At 39.0% G+C, this 19,363-nt stretch overlaps 1 protein-coding gene across 1 annotated transcript in view; it reads right to left on the bottom strand.

Moving 5' to 3' along the window:
* Positions 1-19,363, bottom strand: part of FANCC (Fanconi anemia, complementation group C) — a 259,948-nt gene that overhangs the window by 169,029 nt on the left and 71,556 nt on the right. Inside the window, exons 4-6 of the mRNA XM_014545688.1 lie at positions 17,650-17,891; positions 15,602-15,686; positions 8,063-8,157 (exon numbers count right to left, since the gene is read on the bottom strand). Of these exons, the coding sequence (XP_014401174.1) occupies positions 8,063-8,157; positions 15,602-15,686; positions 17,650-17,814 (345 nt within the window). The 5' untranslated portion in view covers positions 17,815-17,891. The remainder of the gene's footprint in view (positions 1-8,062; positions 8,158-15,601; positions 15,687-17,649; positions 17,892-19,363) is intronic.

Consider the following 19,363-nt stretch of genomic DNA (forward strand, 5'->3'; position numbering starts at 1 on the left):
GATGACCACTAACACCACTAATCAACATAGTACTGGAAATCCTAGACACAGCAGTCAAATGAGAAAAAGAAATAAAAGGCATCCAAATAAAAAAGGAAGAAGTAAAACTCTCATTATTTCAGACTACATAATACTTTATACAGAAAACCCTACAGACTCTACCAAAAGCTACAGAATACAGAATCAATATGCAGAAACTAGTTGTGTTTCTAAGGCAAAATTAAGACTGGAATTTACAATTGCACCAAAAAACAAAGTACATAGGAATAAACTTAACTAATGAAAGAGGCGAAGTACTATGAGACACTGAAGAAAGAAACTGAAGAAGGAATGGAAGGATACACCTTCCTCATGAATTGGATGGATTAATATTGTTAAAATGTATTTACTACCTAAAGCAATACAGATTCAATGAAATCCCTATAAATATACCGATGGCATTCTTCTCAAAATTAAAATAACTAATCCTAAAATTTATAGGAACCAAAAAAGACCCTGACTAGACAAAGAACTTTTGAAAAAGAACAAAGTGGGAGGTTATTACGCTACCTGACATCAAACTATACTACAAAGCTACAATAAACAAAATGGAACAGTGGTGGCATTAAAATATATATGTAGAACAATGGAATAGAATAGAGAACCCGGAAATAAAATCTCACTTATACAGTCAATTAATCTATGACAAAGGAGACGAGGATATACAATGTGTTAAAGACAGTCTCTTCAATAAGTGGTACTGGGAAAACTGGACAGATACATGCAAAAAATTAAAACCAGACCACTTTCTTACAACATATGCAAAAATAAACTGAAAGGGGATAAAAGTTTTAAATGTAAGACCTGAAACCATAAAACTCCTAGAACAAAACATAGGCAACATCACTCTTAGCAATACCTTATTGGCTGTGTCTCCTTAGGCAAAGGCAACAAAAGAAAAAATAAACAAATGGGACTATGTCAAACTAAAATTACTGAATAGCAAAGGAAACCATCAACAAAACAAAAAGACCATTTACTAAATGAGAGAAGATATTTTAAAATGATACATCCAATAAGGAATTAATATCCAAAATATATAATGAAATGATACAACTTAACAAAAACAAACAAACAAACAAACAAATGTTCTGATTTAAGAATGGGCAGAGGACCTGAATAGACAGTTCCAAAGGGGACATACATATTAGCCAACAGGCCTATGAAAAGATGCTTAACATCACTAATCATCAGGGAAATGTGAAATACATATCAATGACTTATTACCTCACACCCTTCAGGCTGGCTATCAACAAGAAATCAAGAAGTAAATGTTGGCTAGGATGAGGAGAAAAAGGAACCTTGGTACACTGCTAATGGGACTGTAAATTAGTGAAGTCACAATAAAAAACAGTATGGAGATTCCTCAAAAAATTAAAAATAAGGCTGTCATGTAATCCAGCAATTCTATGTCTGTGTATTTATACAAAACAAAACCAAAAACACTAATTAAAAAAAAATAGATGCTGCCCTATGTTCACTGCAGCATTACTAGCAATAGCTAAGATATGGAAGCAACCTAGATGTCCATCAATAGATGAGTGGATAAAGAAGATGTGAGATACACACACACACACACACACACACACACACACGAATATTATTCAACCATAAAAAATAATAAAATCCTGCCATATGCAACAGCATTGATGGACCTAGAGGGTACTATTTTAAGTGAAATAACTCAACAAGTCAGCCAGAGAAAGACAAATACTATATGATTTCACTTATATGAGAAATCTTTAAAAAACAAATGAAATAACAAAATAGAAACAGACCCACAGATATAGAGAACAATACTACAGAAAGGGGGTGGAGGGATGGGAAATAAGTAAATGAACAGACACATAAAAATAGTAAAAATAAAGAAAGAAAAAGTAAAACAAAAGAGAGAGCATTCGTTCACAACTGGCAGTGTTTTACAAGAGTGGAGCTTTGGAAGAGGAATCTTCAGCTCCCTGAAGGAGTACCTGCCTTGTCCCAGAATGTCACCTTGCCTCTGCTGTCTTTCACTAACTGGCCTCAGGAATGATGCTCTTTTACCTTTTAAATGATCATTCTATATGCTGTAATAAAAGTTATGTGAATGTGGTCTCTTTCTCTCTCTCAAAATGTCTCATTGTACTGTAGTCATCATTCTTCTTGTGATGATGTGAGATGACACAATGCCCGGGTGGTGAGAAAAAATGAGGTGAATCCACTGGACAAAGGGACGATTCACATCGTAGGTGGGGTGAAGTAAAATGGCACAAAATTTCATCACACTACTGAGAACAGCATGCAATTTAAAACTTATGTCTTGCTTATTTCTGGAATTTTTCATTTAATATGTTTGGATGGCCACAGTTAATTGAATCTGCAGAAAGTAAAACCGCCAATAAGGGGGACTACTATAACAACAGAAATTAGCAACAGCCGTAGACATAATCATGTTTCCAAAATATCCGTGTCTGCCCCTTGGCTGACCAATCCCTAGTGCCATTTTGCCAGCATCAAACCTACTGTCTACTTCTGAGTCCATTGCCTGTCTTGCATCTCAATGTACAAACACCATCATCTCTGAGACAACTTGTTTTGTAAAAATGCAGGGCACTCTCTGTAGAATGCTCTGACAATGATGTGTTACACTAAAAATAAAAAAAACATACAATTTGGAGTTCACTCAAGGACTAATCTTTATTAGAGTCCAGTATAGAGAAAACCCTTAAAGGAGGGGTCAGCTTTTTTGTTCTATTCAGGCCATCAATTAGTTGGGTGAAATCCACACACATTAGGGAGGATGATCTGCTTTACTCAGCCTATCAGTTTAAATGTTAATCACATCCCAGAATAATGTTTGACTAAACAGCTGGCACACCATGGGCTAGTCAAGCTGACACATAAAATTAACCATCATATACAATGAGACTAATCAAGAGATTTAGGCTCATACCTGCACCTAAATACAAATACACCCTATTATATGAAGGTAGCAAAATAGGGCTTATTCCTTCAGTGAGGAAAGGATTTTGAAATAATGGTGCTGGGATAATGGGGTATCCATATGGAAGCAAAATAAATATAAACACCCACCTTAGACCATTCAATAAAACTGTTACAGGTAGATCACAGACCAAATGGCAAAGGCAAACCAATATACTTTTAGAAGATGGAAGATCTTCATGACCCTGGAGTAGGGAAAATTTTCTTAAATAAGATACGAAGTTATTAACCACAAAGGAAAAGATTGATAAATCTAACTATAATAAAATTTAAAATATCTTCCTTGAGCCCTGACCAGGTGGTTCTGTTGGTTGGAGTGTCATACCGTGTACCAAAAAGGTTGAACATTTGATTTCTGATCAGGGATCATACCTAAGTTGTGGGTTCAGTCCTAATCGGGATGCATAAGAGAGACAATTGATCAATGTTTCTCTCTCATGTCGATGTTTCTCTCTCTCCCTCTTTCTTTCTCTCCCACTCTGTCTGTCTCTGTCTGTCTCTCTCTCTCTCTCTCTCTCTCTCTCTCTCTGTCTCTCTCTCTCTCTCTGACTCTCTCCCCACTTTCCTCTCTCTCGAAAATCAATTTTTTAAAAATCTTCTTTAAAAGAAAATGAGAAAATGTAAACACAAAAACATAAACCATAGTGTGGAAAAAAATAGCTGCAATACATGCAATAAAAATGGTACCTATATTCAATACATATAAAGAATTTTTACAGCCCTAACTGGTTTGGCTCAGTGGATAGAGTGTCGGCCTACAGACTGAAGGGTCCCAGGTTCGATTCCAGTCAAGGACATGTACCTTGGTTGCGGGCACATCCCCAGTAGGAGGTGTGCAGGAGGCAGCGAATCGATGTTTCTCTCTCATCGATGTTTCTAACTCTCTATCCCTCTCCCTCTCTGTAAAATATCAATAAAATATATTTTTTAAAAAAAGAATTTCTACAAATCAATAAGAAAAAGAAAGATAACCAAGTAGAATTAAAAAAAAAATTAGGGCTGAATATCCCACAGGTAGTAGGAGAACCTCCATGAGCAAGGAGACAGGCTTTTGGATGCAGAATGGAGTGGCAAAAGTCAGAGTTCTTCCCCCAAAAGAGAGAGAAAGAGAGAGAGTTTGAGGGGGGGGGGGGAAAGAGAAATAGATGCGGGAGAGAGGCATTGATAGGCTGCAAAAAAAAAAAAAATGGGGCTTATTCATTCAGCTAATTTAAATCTCTCCTAAAAAGTCACCTCCTTGGAGAACATTTCTAATCGTGAAACTTCATCATCTCTTTCCCTTCCTCACCTTTATTTTGGCATATGTGACTTTTTTATTATTATTGAGATATAACAGTTGACATATAACAGTTTCAAGTGCACATTATTTGATATTTGTATGTGCTGCAAGTTGATTACAAAAATAAGTCCAATTAACATCCATCGTCACAATTGCAAAACAGTTCTTTTTTCTTATGATGAAAACTTTTTTTAAGACTTACTCTCTTAGCAACTTTGAAATATACAATACAGTATTATTAACTATAGTCACCATGCTGTACATTACATCCCCAGTTATTTCTCTTATAACTGGAAATGTTTACTCTTTAACCCATTTTCCCCACCCCAACCCTCCACAACCACGTCTATTCTCTGTATCTATGAGCTTGTTTGTTGTTTTTTTTATTCCATGTACTAGGTGTACCGGTTAATAAGGCAGATTTTTTTCAATAGATGGAGTTACACATATGTTGATATATATGAATTTTGATATGTATGCTATTTTGTTGTATTGACAACAAGCTTCAAAACTTCTTATGTTAAATTTGCTGAAGGTGTTAACATCATAGATATTTTTATGCTTAAAAATGTCGAATTTTGTGCCAAAAAAAGAGCATCTGCGGGAAGTTTTAATTCATTATTTTGAAGAAAAAGTTATCATATACTTCGGGAAGCTTATGATGAACATGCTCCATCTCAAGATACTTGTGAACACTGGTTTAAATGCTTTAAAAGCGATGATTTCAATGTGAAAGACAAAGAACATCCAGATCAACAGAAGAAGTTTTAAGACCAACAATTACAAGCATTATTGGATGAAAATTTGTGTCAAATCAAAAACAACTTGCAGAAAGATTAAACACTGCTCAGCAAACAATTTCCGATCATTTACAAGCAATGGGAAAGATTTTAAAGGAAGGAAAATGGGTGCCACATCAAGTGAACGAAAGACAAATGGAAAACCAAAAAGTCATCAGTAAAATGTTGCTTCATCTGCCCGAAAGAAAGTCTTTTTTGCATCGAATTGTTACTGGCGATGAAAAGTGGATTTATTTTGAGAATCCCAAATGCACAAAACCAAGGGTTGATCCAGGTCAACCATCAACATCGACTGTAAGGCCAAATGGCTTCAGAAAGAAAACAATGCTCTGTGTTTGGTGGGATCAGGAAGGTGTGGTGTATTATGAGTTTCTAAAACCAGGTGAAACCATTAATACTGATCGCTACTGACAACAAATAATCAATTTGAATCATGCTTTAATCATAAAACGACCAGAATGGGCCAGAAGACACGGCAAAGTAATTTTGCTTCATGATAACGCACCATCACACACTTCAAAACCAGTTAAAGACACGTTAAAAGATCTTGCCTGGGAAGTATTAACCCACCCACCGTATTCACCAGACCTTGCTCCTTCAGATGACCACTTGTTCTGAACGATGGCACATGCACTTTTTGAGCAGCACTTCAAAACGTATGAAGAAGTGGAAAATTGAGTCTCTGAATGGTCTGCCTCAAAATAAGAAAAGTTCTATTGGGACGGTATCCACAAATTACCTGAAAGATGGGGGAAATGTGTAGCTAGCGATGAACATTACTTTGAATAAAGCATTTTTGATGTTTCTCTTGAAATTATCGTGTTTTCTTTGATTACAAAACCCGCCATTATTAACAGGTATACCTAGTAAGTACCTGAGTTCCCCCAATGCAACATTTGCTTTCTCACCACCATGCTTTCTTTGCACATACACTTTCTGCTGACAGCAATATCACTCCTAAAACTCTATCCCTGCTCTCTAGTCATCTTTCAAAATTCAGCTAATACATCATCTCCCCCAGGAAATGTCACCAAACCCTGAAGTCTGAGCAAGTGTTCCTCCTCTGTGTTGCCATCACACCTATTTATAGCTCTACTAATACCCATCACACTGCCCTTGGATGACTTGGCCAGCCTGAGAATTCTCTGAAGATAGGAATGAAGTGCTTTTACTTTATCTCCCTGAGTTATACTTAATAATTACCTAATGATAAACGGACACTACATTACATAAGAGAAACCCACAGAATAAAATGCAAGGCTAGAAAATTTTTAATGGGCTAATAGAGTCAGTGAAATAAAAAAAGTTAACCCAATCATCCAAAAAATTTAATTAGATGGTCTATGTCAGAACGTATTGAGCTAGGCAATAAAAAAAAATATCCTAAATAATCATTAAAATATCACATACTCAACAGAAGCAACAATTTAAAACCTTAAAGAATAAATATGTTATCCTATAACCTTATTTTTCATATTATTTCAACTCTAATTCCACTTATCCATTCCTTTCTTCAGTTCTTTGCATTAATTTTCCTTCTAATTAAATTTTGCATTCTTTCCTTCCCTCGCCCAGTCCTTTTCACTTCTTCTTTCCCTTTCCCTTCTATTCTTTGAATATAACAGGAAATTACAAATACTGTCTTTGCCATCTCTGTCTGCAATATTGTATTAAACAAAGGAATGGTCAAAAAGCAGTAAATGATATTATATCACCAGTCAGACTGATAGACAAAACCACATGCATTAATCTAGGTGGGTGATTTCATAATACTAAACAGCAACCTGAACCATGTGCATACTAAGTAGTCTGACAGGCCTCAGTGAGTCCTTGGGGTTATGGCAGCAAGACAGTGGGGAGTAAGAGAAAAGAATAGCCAACTTGCTGGCGTTGAGGGCAGTCACAGCCCAGCCTCACAACAGTCTGCAACTTGTGTCTACCCTTCAAGAGGAAGCAGAAACAGCCATGGTGAATGCAGGGAGCTGTCAGCTATCTGGACTAGCACAGCTGAGTAACCAATTTGACTGTGAGCAACAGCAGCCAACTAGCACCAGGTGCTAGTCTGAGCATACTGGCCTGGGCACCAACTTGGGGACACAAAATAAAGACTACTATTCCCAGGGAACTTCTGAATTTTAGTTTTACTACAGAATAGATTCTGAAAGAGGCAGAGAAGCACCTGGAGAGGAATTACATAATTATAGTATTTAAACTAGGTTGTGAAAGGGCGAGGGCTATGCCCTCCATCTTGCCCCGAATCCTCCGTTTTTGGGCAGCTCAGCAAGGAGCGTCTTCCCGGAAGAAGCCCAAGCCTCTGCTAGCCACACCTAGGATTTCTTTAAACTAACCAATGATAATCAAGGGAAGTGCGCGCCATAGACACGACCACATCCTGTGTAACAAGACACCGACTTGTGCCTGGCCAATCAGCAGGGCCCACAGTCCTCTCTCCTCCCCTTACTCCAACCCCCCTATAAAACCCCTCTACCCACAAAGCTCTCTCTCTCTGCCCCCTGCCGCTGCGTCAGCGAGTGTGGTGGACAGGGAGCCCGAGCTAGCTCAAATAAAGACTCTTTTTGCTTTTGCATCGGACTCGGCTGGCTCCCTGATGGTCTGTTGGGGATCCTGAAATCTGGGCATAACAGTTGGTAGGGAGGAACAATTTTTGGAAGGATAGCAATTGCTGGAGGGAAACAGGGTGCATTCTTTTACATTACCTGAAAGTAACTTTCCAAAACCACTCAACACGAGGTCTTGGAGGCATAGGAAAGTTCACCCTAAAGACCAATGTTTTACAGAATTCACAAACAAAAGTAAAATCTCTTTAATCTTACACTCAGCAAGACAATGTAACAGCAAAGGGTATGTTTGAAATGTTTCTAAAACATCCTGGAACTGGACAGTCAGCAGCACCTTTAAAGAATTTAATTCAAAGCAGCGCAGGGCAAGCTTACACTCTTACCCGTGTCCAGGAGCTCAGTTTCGATTCTCCAGAATTCTGTGGTTCTTTGTTAATCAGACAACCTAAGCACCATGTTAGAATTTTTTGGCTTTCATCTGCAAAGAGAAAAACTAAAATGAGTAGGTTAAATCAACTAAAAGGGAAAGATAAACAGTATTAAAAAAATGTAAAACATTATATTTACAGAAATGTTTATTATATTTTAGGTAAATCTCAAACTACTAAGTTCACAGAATAAGCATTCAGGACCACGTGTGAAACAACTTTGTGGGGTTTTTTCTTCTTGTGGGTTTGGGATCGTGTATACTCAGCACTTGTGTGGTCAATTCCCTTTCTGTTACAGCAGCAACTTTTAAAGCCAAAAGAGAAGGATGGAAAGGACTAAAAGAACTGGGCTTTTCTCAAGATCAGTTCTTTATTTCTCATTTCAAATCATTAGTAGTTTCAACCTCTTTAAGGCAACATAATTACTACAGGCAGCACTCAATCTTTCAGATTTAATCTTTTAACTTTCTAATTTGCCAAAACACCCTCCCTTTTTAAAAACAAACTCAACAAAAAGATTGCTTAATACCAAACGGTTTGCATAAAATAGAAGCCTCTTAACATGCTCTTAATTTTTTACTCTGAAATTTAAAACTTTAGTAAATATGTGATGAAAATGCTGAATTTTGAAATCTTGTATTTGATGGGAATAACTGTTTAGTGAGCCTTTTTTTCTTTTCTCTTTTGGAAACTGAATCCATTCCAGCTGGAAATTTTGTAACAGGTTTGAAAAGCAAAAGGAGGGCTAAAGATTGAAGATGTTAGTTACCTGAGCTAGAGCCAAGCAGCTATGGACTTTATCACAAGGCCATGGCGGTGAGACTGAGGAAACCCAGCACCTGGAATCAAGCTCTGCAGAACCACCTGATGCCCTGGTGGGGGCAGAAAAATAAATTTCCCTTCTAGCCTTCTAAAGTCTTCTGTCTGGACTAATAATCAAATTAACATGAGACAGATTACCAGGAAAAAATGACCAAACTTATTATGTATGCATAAGCCAACTCCGGGAGAGCAAGGGTTCCTTCTAGCCTTAGTGGTTGACAGTCAACCTATGAACCAGGAGGTCATAGTTCAATTCCCAGTCAGGGCACATGCCCGATTGCAGGCTCGATCCCAAGTAGTGGACGTGCAAGAGACAGTCCGTCGATGATTCTCTTTCATCATTGATGTTTCTCTCTCTCCTCCTCCTCCTTTCCTCTCTGAAATCAATACAAAATACGTTTTTAAAAAATAAAAAGAATACGGGACCAAGGAGAAGTAGGGCAGTTAAGGCTTATATGCCACCTTGAGCTAAGGAGAGAGGATGTCGATTATGGTCTTGGACTTTAAAGGGCAGCAATACAATTCACATGGAGATGGAAAAGTAAATGTCTGGTAAGTAACTGTTTGCTGGACTATCTTTAACAAGGGTCACAGAGAGGACTTTTATCAAAGGGCCTTCCTGGGTTCCTCCCTAGCATATTTAGCTCATGGTAAACTATAGCTATCTATAATAGCTTCCTTCCTGGAGCAGGTCCTCTCTAAATCCTTTTAGTAGTTGGGGGAAGGGAGGGGAGGTCAAATTTTTTATCTAAGTCTTTTGTTAATTAAAAATAACCAGCTTAAAATAATCAATATTCCAAAAGCATATTTTGGGGTGAAAAACTCAAGTTCTCACCCTTTACCTTCTTACCTTCTGTTATCTCATAAACAAAGCATCTCTAAGGGATTCATTAATAAGAAATAAAGAATCCCTAGCCAGTTTGGCTCAGTGGATAGAGTGTCAGCCTGAGGACCGTAAGGTCCCGGGTTCAATTCCAGTCAAGTGCATGTACCTTGGTTGCAGGCTCCTCCCTGGCCCAGGCCCTGGTCAGGGCACATACAGAAGGCAACCAATCAAGGCAGTGAACCTTGGTTGCAGGCTCCTCCCTGGCCCAGGCCCTGGTCAGGGCACATACAGAAGGCAACCAATCAATGTATTTCTCTCACATCGATATTTCTCTCTATCTTTCCCTCTCTCTTCCACTCTCTCTAAAAATCAATGAAAAAATAATCCCCGGGTAAGGATTAAATTTTTTTTAAAAAAAGGAAAATACAAACTACAGAAAACTACCTCTTTATTTTCAACCACACACCACAAGACACTAACAGTATTTTTTAAACCCATAAATATCTATAGGCTTATGATCTTCTAATAACATCTTTAAACAAACTTTATCAGGATTTATTCGGAGGGATTAACTTTTTTCCCTGGTTTTCATGAGCTTGCCTGAGATCAATTATTTCAATTATCATATAATTTAACCTCTAATGATCCTAGCATTCTTCAGGTTGAACCAATCCCATTGATTAAAAATGTGACTATTATATGGCCTATGTTTTAAATATTAGAAGAAATTCCATCTTCATGTCACAAGTGTGACAGACACATCCAATGATAAGCTTGAGACAGGACAGAAAGAAGTTAGGAAAAACTCCCAACCAGGGGAATGAGGAAGTAGAAGCAACATCATAGGCCGATAAGCTGCTAGCTATGTCCTCTCATCAAAGCCCCCACCTCCACACATGGTCAAAGGGAAACAGTTTATGGCAGGAAACTGCTGTGGTGTTCACAGGAGTCATCAACAAGTACTGGCTAAAATCAGATTAATCCACGATGGAGGAAAAGATGACCAAAGACCAACCCCAAAGTCCATTATACCATCCTTAGAGGACTGGTGCACAAATTCGTGCACAGGGCGGGGGTGTCCCTCAGCCCAGCCTGCACCCTCTCCAATCTGGGACCTCTTGGGGGATGTCTGACTGCCGGTCGGACATCCCTCTCACAATCCGGGACTGTTGGCTCCTAACCACTCGCCTGCCCGCCGGCCTGATTGCCCCTAACCACTCTACCTGCTAGCCTGATAGCCCCCTAACCGCTCTCCTGCCAGCATGATTGACAACAAGTGCTCTCCTGCCGGCATGACAGTCCCCAACTGCCCTCCCCTGCAGGCCCAATTGCCCCAACTGCCTTCCCCTGCAGGGCTGAGGGGACTGAGGAACTGAGGCTGGATAAGGTGGGGCTGAGGGGACTGGGTGCCACCATCTTGTGGCTGTGGGCACTGCCATTTTGTGGGGGCGTGGCAGACAACTAGCATATTTCCTCTTTATTGTGTGTGAGGGCCGCCATCTTTGTGAGGGTGTGATGGTCAATTAGCATATTCACTCTTTATTAGATAGGATTACAATGAAAACTGACATTACAAGTACAAGGGGGGGCAGGTGGACAAACACCATGACACTTGCAGAAGGGACCATGTTGGGGACAAGACCCCCTCTCAACCCAAAGGCAAAGACAGAATTTGGTGCCACAAAGTTCAGAAACTGAAAACACATAAAATCCCAGGAACTAACTGACCACACGAGGCACAGCTCACAAGTTCTTCATGTCCACTCAGACACGTATTGTTTCATGTCCATGCCCTGTGAGACTTGCAACCAGAGGGCACCAGGTGGCAGCAGCCAATCCTGGGCTCAACCCCCAACCCTGTCTCCAGGAACCCACGTCCAGACCTCTTTCTTTCTCTACCTAAATAAAACTTGCTTTCGCTCTCCCTGGGATTCGTTCTTGAATTCTTTCCTACACAAGTCAAGAGCCTTGAGGTTCCGGACCATATAGGGGTGGCGGGACAGAACCCCTGGTTTGGAACCAGTCCAGTGACAAGCTTACACAAACAGCTTCCTGGGTTAAAAAGGAATGCATTTCCAAAACACAGACATTCAACACTAAAATAAAAATTTAAAAAAGAAAAAAAAGAAGAGAATGTTAATGCATGGAGCTTAAATCTAAAATAATACAAAAGATAGGAGTTTTTCCCAGGTGTTGAGATATTTCACATATTTAGTTCAACGGTATATTTATTTTTCTCTCAAAAAGAAAAAAAGAAACTAGCCAGTGTGATCGGTGGTTAGAGCATCAGCCCATGCACCAAAGGGCTGCAGGTCTGATTCCTGGTCAAGGGCACATGTCTAGGTTGCAGGTTCAATCCCCACCCCAGTCAGGGAGTGTATGGGAGGCAACCAATTGATGTGTCTCTCTCACATTGATGTCTCTCTCTCTCAATCTCTCTCTCTCTCTCTCTCTCAAAGCCAATGGAAATACTAGTAAAATCCTCAGGTGAGGATTAACAATAACAAAAAATTTAAAAAAAGAAAGAAAAAGAAAAGCCAAAGAAATTTTCACCCAACCTTTAAGTATACATGGTACATGTAGGGCATCCTATTCAGAATGTTAAAATGTGGGAAAGTTTGTGTTATAGAATTGAAGAAGTAGAATCAGAGGCATCGCTCATTTTGCGCTGGTCTCCGTGGATTGCACAGTGGATCTAAATGAGTTCTTGATGATAGTCTTGCAGAAAAGGTAATTATGGATTAGAATAAAGAAGACACTTTCCCCAGAGAACAAAGCTAATAAGAGCCAGGAGCCCAGCCCTCTAACGTCTGCCATGTTGTAAAGATCTAAACCCGAGTAGATCACACCATGTGGTGGAAGCATTCCAGTCCTGGCTTTCCTACTGGCCAGCATCACCTGAATGTATATGTTCACTGCACAGATATTTACTGAGGTTTTTGTTTTGTTTTTTTATTTGTTTGTTTGTTTTTGTATGCCAATGCCTAGGAAAACACAGCTCACAACTTCTGCTCACTTTCCAGTGAAGGAAAAAAGAGACCAGAAGTCGGAACAAGGATCTGAGTAGGAGAATTTCACAGGGCAGCTCATGCTAGAGCTGACTCTTGGAAGACAGTAGATGAGATGGGGTTTTTTAAGACAAGTCATGGAACTTTCTGGGTTTCTGGTTCCTTAATTGTAAAAGTGGAGGCTGGACTAATTTTATCCCTTGGGCCTAAACTTGTATCATATGTGATCTTTCCTTAGCACCTCATCTTCATTACATTGGCCCCCTCTGACAACCAGAAACAAATTCTCCATCTCTCTCTGTTGCAATGCTTGCGCTGCCTTTTGAACTGCCCATTAAATTTCAGTTTCCTGTTTGAGGTACACCTTTGATTCTGAGCTCATAGAAAAGACTGACAGGCATAGAAGGACTTGCTTTATGCTGTTGTTTCATTGGTTGGGCATTTTCTCTCAGGAAAGGGTCTTTTTTACAATTATATAACATCAAAATTATTTTTTAAATACAGTAAACATAAACAGTTTCCATTAAGGAAATAAGTTTCCCATAATATTAAGTGAGAACAGGATCTGAAATAAGAATAATAAGGAGTATTTGGAAATGGAGACACCAGAAAGAGAAGAGACAAAGTAGGTAATAATAGAAAGGGAGAGACACCTTTTATTCAGTGGTGTTCTCTAAATTAGTGCCTTACCTCCTTGGAACCCTTGATTCTATCTCTTTATTCATAATTAAACTTAACAGCTATAACCCCTCTTCCTCACTATTTGCTATCTACTGCTGTGTAACAATTAGCCCCCAAACTTGGCAGCTGAAACAATATTTATTGTCTCAAAAAATGCTGCCTTTATGCTTTTAAACTATAGAATTAAAGTTTAAAGAATTAACTTTTATTTGAAATTTCAGTTTAAGATATAAAAAAATAAAATATTAGGTGGCAAATACATAGTGGTATATTCCTTTCATTTCCACTCTTTTTCAGAATAAAAACTTTGCACTAAGATCTGCTGTCAGTTTCCCATCTCACTTAATTGCCTGGCTGGATGCTCCAGTCCCAAAGTCAGGGCCTCCAGGAAGGATCCTGAGACAGGCCATCCCCTGTAGTGTGCTTGTGGCATTCATGAATAACAAGTGACGGCTTGCATCTGTAAATTCCTAAAACAAAGTAAGCTCATTAGCAGTACATTTCAGTGGCACCACTAAAATATATAAATACAAGACAGGGATGTGTGGCCCTGGTAAGAGTGGCAAGTACAGTGATGGCTGTACGAAGAAGGCTTTGCCATTTCAGGTCAAGAACTTGAACAGGTCCCAGCAGGTTTGGCTCAGTGGACAGAGCATAGGCCTGTGAACAGAAGGGTCCCGGGTTCGATTCCGGTCAAGGGCATGTACCTTGGTGCAGGCGCCTCCCCAGCCCAGGCCCTTGTCAGGGTGCGTACAGGAGGCAACCAATTGATGTATTTCTCTCTGTCTTTCTCTCTCTCTTTCACTCTCTCTAAAAATAAATGGAAAAATATCCTAAAGTAGGATTAAAAAAAATAACTTGAACAGGCTCAGTGGTTGGGGTAGGTAGAATCAACTCAAGAGAGAAGCAGCAGCAAGAGGCAGAGTGGAAAGGAAAAGAAGTGGATGAGCGTGGGGCCAGAAAAAGTGAGTTTGAGTGTGTTCAATGCACACATGCATGTATGCTCACAGGACCAAATGCTAATGTCCCTTCCCCACCTAGTTTATGTTTCTTATAATAATTTATGTATGACAGGTTAGGAGAGAGAAATAATTCTTTAAAACATCAAAAAGAAATATTCATTTTATTTCTTATTCTGATATCATGTTACACAATCAGTCTTTGACTAAAAATATGAAAAGTAAATATTACATTAGCTAATAATATAGTCAATTTAAGGCAATAAGCCTCGATTGTGCACCTTCAGATGCACCTGCTCCACCCTACCATAGGCCCTAGGACAACAAAGAACTAAAACCACAGTTCCTGCTCCTGAAAGACATTCAGTCTTCCAGGATATCAGACAGGCAAACCAACAATTATAAACAGTATAGTAAGTGTTACTGTATAATTAAGGGAAATGCTAGTGGATATGGAAATACTAAGACAGGTTCCCAACTCAGCCCCAACAAGGTGATTTAAAAGGTTTATGAGGAGGAGAGAGAACAGAGTTCCAGGCAACAGGAATTGCATGTCACAGGCTCTAACATCATGTACTTCAGGCACAGTTAGTAATCTGACCTGGCTACCACAAATGTGGTGTAGTTGTGGGGAATTAAACAAGAAATGAGGCGGGACAGGTAGGCAGGGGATCAGTAAAGTTACACCTCCCCAGTGAATCCCAAATTCCTCTTAATCTTTGGTAAAACCAGGTTGTCATCCCTAAATAATGGTAGAGTCATGAAGGATTCAGACTCTGAAGAATAATTTTACACATGAAAAACAGTACGTGTGCTAATATGAAACTGGGAAATAAAAATTATTTAATTATTAAATCCATTTTATACTGAATTAAAAATGAGGTTATGATAATCATCTGGGAGTTTCTACCCTCTAACACAAAGAATTATATTCCCTACAGATCTGCGTGTGTGTGTGTGTGTGTGTGTGTGTGTGTGTGTGTGTTTGTGTGTGTTTATCTATACAAACATACATAAACATATATAAACAATAAAGGATGCCATTTTGTAATGGAGCAAAGAATATACATTTAAAAAGTTGCTTTGTGAAATACAGAAAACAGGTTTATAATTTAAAGCTCTGTATTTTATTAAACAATGCAGACTAAAGATATCATTAGAAGTTTGTGTTTTGAGAGAGCATGCTTTGGATTCTTACCATATGCTAAGATAAAAGGATTCCAGCAAGTTTTTGCCAATAGTTGACCAATTGTGGGAAATCTTTCAATGATTGTATTTGAATCCTGTAAAAGAAAATTATGCTTTGGTCAGTAAAAGGGCCCTATATCACTCAGAAAGACTGAACTGACACTATGGCTTGAGGGAACTTGAATGCTTCTTGTTTTAGTATATATTTCAGAAAAGTAAGGAAAATAGAATTAGAAAAGATCTTTCAGTATGTTCTTCAAATAAAGGTTAACAAGCAACTGTTAGGTCTGATCAAATAATCAAATGGATACCCTCTCCCCTGGGAACTGACCTTTAGGTCATTTCACAACCAACATTCCCTTCTGCTTAGACCACATTCCACTTGCTAAGACCATTATCTTTCCCCTGGGGACTCTCCCAGAGAATTCTTCACCCAGAAAAGCCCGCCTAGAGTCCTTTAAAATCTCTGACTCCCCGTCCCTGGATGCTGGTGCCATTTTGGGGCTCAGCCCATCTGGTTTTCCAGATAACCTAATAAATTCATGATTCTTTACCACTTTGGCCTCATGCGTTCCTCCTTCGGCAACCCTAACAACAACCACCATTGTTCATCCTTAAACCAGGTCACCAACACTAAGTAAGATGTACAGCACATTTAGTAAAATCAATTTTGTTACCAAATTAACTCCACTTTATTCATACTTAACAGTCAGGAAATGCCACTTTATTTAAAAATAACAAAGGCCACATAACAGTGAAAAAACATTATGGGTGATTAATATCTTTATAATTTCTTATCTTTATCCTGGAGTTTTTTTCTAACAAAATAAAAGATGATCCTAACTGAGCTCCAGAAGGGCTATTTCAAAGAAGGTTTAAGAGGACAAAAACTCTGGAACTTATATAAAGAAATAAAAGCAGCCAAAGCATAAAGATATTTATCTATGTTTATTACTACTTTGATTACTATATGCTAAATGGCACCAGACTCAGTCTACAACAATCTAAAACCTGAGACAAAAATCGGCCAACTAAATAGAAAACAGCTTAAGATTTAAAAATATGCATGCTGTTGTACAGTGGCCTTTTCCCACTTCTTTATCTTTCAAATAAAGTTCAAAAATGAGACCAAACTGAGATAATGTGCACACAGGGTGAAATGATAAGCATTTCCTACTGCTGCAGCAATAAATTCTTCACATTGTCTCAGCATCGAGGCCAGTCTTAGACTTCCTGGGACCACTTTAAGATCAAGTTACAGAAGTCTTATTATAAAAAACAATTTTAAAATTAGCATTGGTTGTTCATACAGACTGCATCTTTCTTTGCAGTGTCAAAAGACATATGAACTCATACCACCGATATGAATTATCCTTCAAATTTCCTACTCGCTTCTATGATTATGGGAGTAAAAGTATAACACAAGAATGTCTATGTTGAATCACAATTTTGCTTTGCATCTTGAAGTGAGACAATAAGTATAAAACAAATAATATTTTGATAATATAAAAATACATTAATTTACAAATATATCTATTAGAATAAAAACAAATCATACCAAAATAAAAATATAATTGTAAAGACACTCAAAATCTTAATATTTACCAGAAAAGGCCACTTAAAATATTTAAAAGAAGAGATCTTAATAATATCACTTTTTGGTAGAGCCCACTTTAAAACAGGATTGAGGAAAAGGTAAGCATTTCAGTAAACTCTTCAATATTTAAGAGAGGCAAAGGCCTTTAAAAGAATCCCAATTATTACCTGACAACAAGTGCCCAAGTTTTATTTATTAAAAAACAATCTGACGGTCAGGAAGTCTTATGTGACAATATAACTAATCAAGAAGAATAGACGAAGTCATAATGAGTCAGAGACCATTATGGTAATACAGACAGGAAACCACTTCCTGTCTGAATTACCTAAGGGTAAAATTCGTCTTTCTACTCCTTCAGTACAGTAGGTCAGTAACACAAATTCCTGACCTTGGATAAAATTAAGGCTTGGTGAAATCTGGTAAAGAGTCCCTGCTGGCATTAATTTTGGTCCACTACTTACCATTTCTTTTAAGGTTTCATAAATCTGCCTCAGGAACTCCTGGAACTGAGGTAGGTGATGGCAGATGTCTTGCTGGGTTTCCAAAGTGGAGGCCTGGCCCCATACAGACAGCTTCCGCATCCAAAACTGATAATCAGAAGGAAGTCCTACTGAATCTTGAGCCATCTCAAAAAAGGGGCAAAGTGATGTACCTTCACTGTGGCCTGTTAAGCACTGAAGGAAACAGTAAGCACATATCAAATCTGTAAGAAAGGAGGAAAATGAAACATTTTTTATTGATGGCACTATTATAAATGTCCCCACTTTTCCCCGTTTGCCCGCCTCCACCAGACCCTGTCCTCTCCCTTCAGCCCTCATCACACTATAGTCGGTGTCTATGGGCTATGCATATATGTTCTTTGGCTAATCCCTTCACCTTCTTTCATCCAGTCCTCCCCACCCACCTCCTCTCACATCTGTCAGTCTGTTCCACGTATCCATGCCTGTGGTTCTATTTTGTTCGTCAGTTTAATTTGTTCACTAGATGCCACGTGTGAGATCATATAGTGTTTGATAATCATCTCCAGGTCCATCCATCTATACTAATAAAAGGATAATATGCTAATTAGACTGGATATCTTCCGGACGTCCTTCTGGACAAAGCCATGGTGGCGGGGCCGAGGCAGAGGCAGTTAGGGGTGATCAGGCCGGCATGGGAGAGCAGTTAGGGGGATCAGTCCAGCAGGGGGGAGCAGTTAGGGGGATCAGGCCAGCAGGCAGGTGAGCAGGTAGAAGCCAGCGGTCCCGAATTGTGAGAGGGATCCCCGCGGAATCAGACCTAAACCGGCAGTCAGACATCTCTCGAGGAGTCCCAGAGTAGAGAGGGTGCAGGCTGGGCTGAGGGACTCCTCCACGTGCACGAATTTCATGCACCAGGCCTCTAGTGCTGTCATAAAAGGTAAGAGCTCCTTTATTTTTACAGCTGAGTAGTATCCCATTGTGTAAATGTACCAAAGCTTTTCTATCCACTCATCTACTGATGAGCACTTGGACTGTTTCCAGATCTTAGCTATTATAAATAATGCTGCTATGAACATAGGGGTGCATGTATTTTGAATTGGTGTTTTGGGATTCTTAGGATATAGTACCAGAAGTGGAATCTCTGTGTCAAAAGACAGTTCCATTTTTAATTTTTTGAGGAACCTCCATACTGTTTTCCAAAATGGCTGCACCAATCCACGTTCACACCATATTGCACTAGGGTTCCCTTGTCTCCATATCCTCTCCAGCACCTGTTGTTTGTTGATTTATTGATGATAGCCATCCTGGCAGCTGTGAAGTCAGATCAGATCTCATTGTAGTTTTAATCTGAATCTCTCAGATGATTAGTGACTGTGAGCATTTTTTCATATGTTTATTGGCCATCTGTATGTCCTCTTTGGAGAAGTGTCTATTCAGGTCCTTTGTCCATTTTTTTTATTGGATTGTGTGTCTTCTTGGTATTGAGCTGTATAGGTTCCATATACACTGAGTGGCCAATGACCATCTGATGTTTGTAGGCAAATTAGCTATAATTTTGCGCTGAAGTTGCTAGAGGGCCAGACCATTATAAATAGGAAAGCTGGTTGTTTACCACGATAGAAGTGATCTTTTTCTGATGAGTAAACAACGTGATTTAACAGCCTTTGAATGTGGGATACACACACACACACTGAGTGGCCAGATTATTATGACC

Source organism: Myotis brandtii, unplaced genomic scaffold, assembly GCF_000412655.1.
Source record: "Myotis brandtii unplaced genomic scaffold, ASM41265v1 scaffold419, whole genome shotgun sequence".
Taxonomy (NCBI): Eukaryota; Metazoa; Chordata; class Mammalia; order Chiroptera; family Vespertilionidae; genus Myotis; species Myotis brandtii.